Source organism: Elaeis guineensis, chromosome 1 (assembly GCF_000442705.2).
Source record: "Elaeis guineensis isolate ETL-2024a chromosome 1, EG11, whole genome shotgun sequence".
Classification (NCBI taxonomy): Eukaryota; Viridiplantae; Streptophyta; class Magnoliopsida; order Arecales; family Arecaceae; genus Elaeis; species Elaeis guineensis.
The window spans coordinates 105,354,255-105,357,237 of NC_025993.2; the positions used below are offsets into that span (position 1 = coordinate 105,354,255).

The following is a 2,983-nucleotide window of genomic DNA, read 5'->3' on the forward strand; positions in this document are numbered from 1 at the left end:
GGGATATTAAGGCTAAGGTCATTTTTTATAATATTATTTTTATTGATACTATATATTATATGAGTAGGCTAAGGTTCGAATTTGAGCTTAAGTATAGCTCAATTGATATATAAGTCAAGTCGAATTGATGTCAAGTATTATCTTTTTATCAAGTTGAGCCCAAATATGGGATATTAAGGCTCAACCAATCTTGAGGTCAATTTTAAGTTGAGTATTTTGAATGGACTCGGGCTTTTAACAATTTGACTCGATTTGACTTAGCTCAATTGTACCTCTAGTCATGATCCTGTTCTAGCTCCTTTTTCTCTTCATTTTATTTTGGATCGTGTCAGGTTTAGATGGATCAGGCTTATGGATTGAGATAATGAATTAACCATACTTATCCGTATCCAACTCATGGTACCCTTATTGGGCCTAAAATTATGATAAATACAATTATCTCTACGTATCTAAAACTTTATTTTAAACACTTTCTCTCTTACTCTCCCCCCTCCGAACAAACTTAACATGTAAGTCTTCCCATTATAATTATAATAATTATGACATCTACCAAAAGAGAAACAAGTGTATCATGAGAGGGAAAGAGTTCCTTTAGATCTGCAACATTAATTTATAAAAAAGGAAAGTAATATGAATTAGTGGGGATTTTGTATCGCTTAAATATGTAATATATTGATCGCACTCTAGATCAAGTAAGGTGGGGCGGAAAAATAAACAGGGTGACCGAAATCTCTGCGTTGCAAGATGCGAACGCCACGCACGCGATCTTCCCAGTTTGGCATTATAAATCGTGTACCACATCTGATCCAAGCATAACTCCTCCTCTTCTCCTCTTTGTTTCGATCTCCTTCTCTTTTTCTCTCTTTATACCTTTCTCGTTTTTGCTCTTATGCTTTTGCTTTAGAGTGGCCATGGAAGCATCATTCTCACTGTTCTATAGTGGTGGTATGGAGGGAACGACAGGTTTCTTGTTGCCCAACCAACGGCAACAACAGCAAACGATGATGGGACAGCGTTATTTTCCTGCAAGACCAATGGTTGCTCTATAAGAATTTGGTGTAAGATGAAATTTTAATTTGGTTTTGTTATGTTTCTGAAACAGAGCAACCAGGCGCTCCTCCAGCAACACCCGGCCTTTCTTCTGAGCAAATTGGCCAGGGCCCGTGAGCGAGCAGTGCAACTGGAAGCATGTCTCGAAAGAGCAGAGGAGGAGAGGAAGATGTGGCAGAGGATGGCCGCTCGCCACCCATTGACGGCCGAAGAACCGAGGGAGGGAACAGGGATGGAACTGTGCAAGGATGCCTTGTAAATCCGCAAAGAATATATTTTTGTCTAGCACCCTACTCTTTTCTTGAATTGCAAATAATGAAAGGCTAATAAATTGTTAATTTTGTTTCTGGTTTGTCAATGATTTCTTTTTGTTTTTTAATTTTGTGCACCTATCGTTGACTTTTTCTTTTTATTTATTATATCGCCCTGTGGTTGTTTTTTTGTTGGTAGTCTAGTGTAGTTTGACGTTTGGTGGTTGGATTTGAAAGGGGGATTGGATGCTTTCTGTATAGAAATTGAAACTTTGGTTGCTCTAAACGGGGAGCAAGCATTAAAATCCTCCTGCGATTAGAGAACTTATAGCATAGTTTCTCTCTCTCTCTCTAAGATTAGTGGGAGAGGAGATTGTAGGCTTAGATGAAACTAGAACTATGTTAAACAGAATGAAAGGATGACAACAACAGCGAGATTTAGAGAGGAGTATAGCTTCAAGATTGAAGGCCGTGTTGGAAGAGTATGTGATGGGAGCATTTGAGGCTTGGGTAGGATTATGTTACATATAGTGCAGCGATTGAGAGGATGTGGAGAAGATATTGGAAGGATAGGAGCTAGGTGATGGAAGTGAGAAAGGATAAGAAGAGAAGAAGCTAAGGCAATTTTTGATAATAAACCATTCTTGTGATGACAAATTTATCTTTTGATGGCAACGATCCAAATGAGATCATTATTATCTAAGATCACCGATGATCCAAACACTAAGATGATCTAATACTCGACGATCTAAAATCATAGTGTCTAGTAGGCCATGGTTCAATAATTAAAAATCTTCTTGATGTCAATTCGCCATATAATACGAAAACCACTCCTGATATATTTTATAAAATTATAATTATTAATAATATAAAATATATTGAAATAGAATATTAATATATTTATTAATATATTAGTTATTAATATATTTCATAAAATATATTTATTAATCCTATAAAAATATATTAATAGGTATTATTATAGAATTAATATTTTTATGTATTCTTATAGTATATTATTTATTAATATTAACATTTATTTTTACTTAAAAATAGTAATAAAAAGTAATAGAAAGTATAATAAGATATTTCTACTCTAATTTAAAATGATCATTGAATAGTAAAATGATAATAATATTATTAATAATATATTATAATATATTATAAATATAATATATAATATGAATATAATATAAATATCATATCATATATATAATATTGATATAATATATTAACGGTATATTAATATATCATTTTTTTTTGCTAAATTGAGCTTGGTCCGACGAAACATATAATTTTGATTATGATAAAAATTATTACTAACAAATAGAATAGAGAGTTTCAGCGACACTTAAGCAAGCAATCCTACTCACCAAAAAGCAAGCACAATGAATCCCATGGTCCTCATTCTAACTTATTAAGAAAAAATATTAATTTAATGGACTTTCTTGACACGATCCGAACAGTTCCTTGTGCCCTGCTTGTTATGCTACCTGATATACATTGCACCATTCCTTCAACTGTGTTGTGATTTGTGAATCTAAAAATCTCCTTGGATCAAAAGTTACCTGCTTTCGGTTTGTGATTTGTGAATCTAAAAATCTCCTTGGATCAAAAGTTACCTGCTTTCGGTTTTTGGGTAGAAGAACACACCGCATGGTTAATGCAACCCGTGATCCATTAAC

The 2,983-nt window shown here is 33.7% G+C and overlaps 1 protein-coding gene across 1 annotated transcript; it reads left to right on the top strand.

Moving 5' to 3' along the window:
- Positions 1-710: 710 nt before the first annotated feature.
- Positions 711-1,335, top strand: LOC114913921 (uncharacterized). The gene is made up of 2 exons (XM_029263043.2): positions 711-1,037; positions 1,103-1,335. Exons 1-2 carry the CDS (start codon positions 912-914, stop codon positions 1,307-1,309), a joined length of 333 nt encoding a protein of 110 aa, XP_029118876.1. The 5' UTR covers positions 711-911; the 3' UTR covers positions 1,310-1,335.
- Positions 1,336-2,983: the final 1,648 nt, after the last annotated feature.

Bases quoted from the DNA above. Each gene is read 5' to 3' on its own strand.
- LOC114913921 (XM_029263043.2), top strand. From the start codon at position 912: ATGGAAGCATCATTCTCACTGTTCTATAGTGGTGGTATGGAGGGAACG. The intron at 1,038-1,102 runs GTTGCTCTATAA...TTTCTGAAACAG, and splicing joins ATTTTCCTGCAAGACCAATG to AGCAACCAGGCGCTCCTCCA.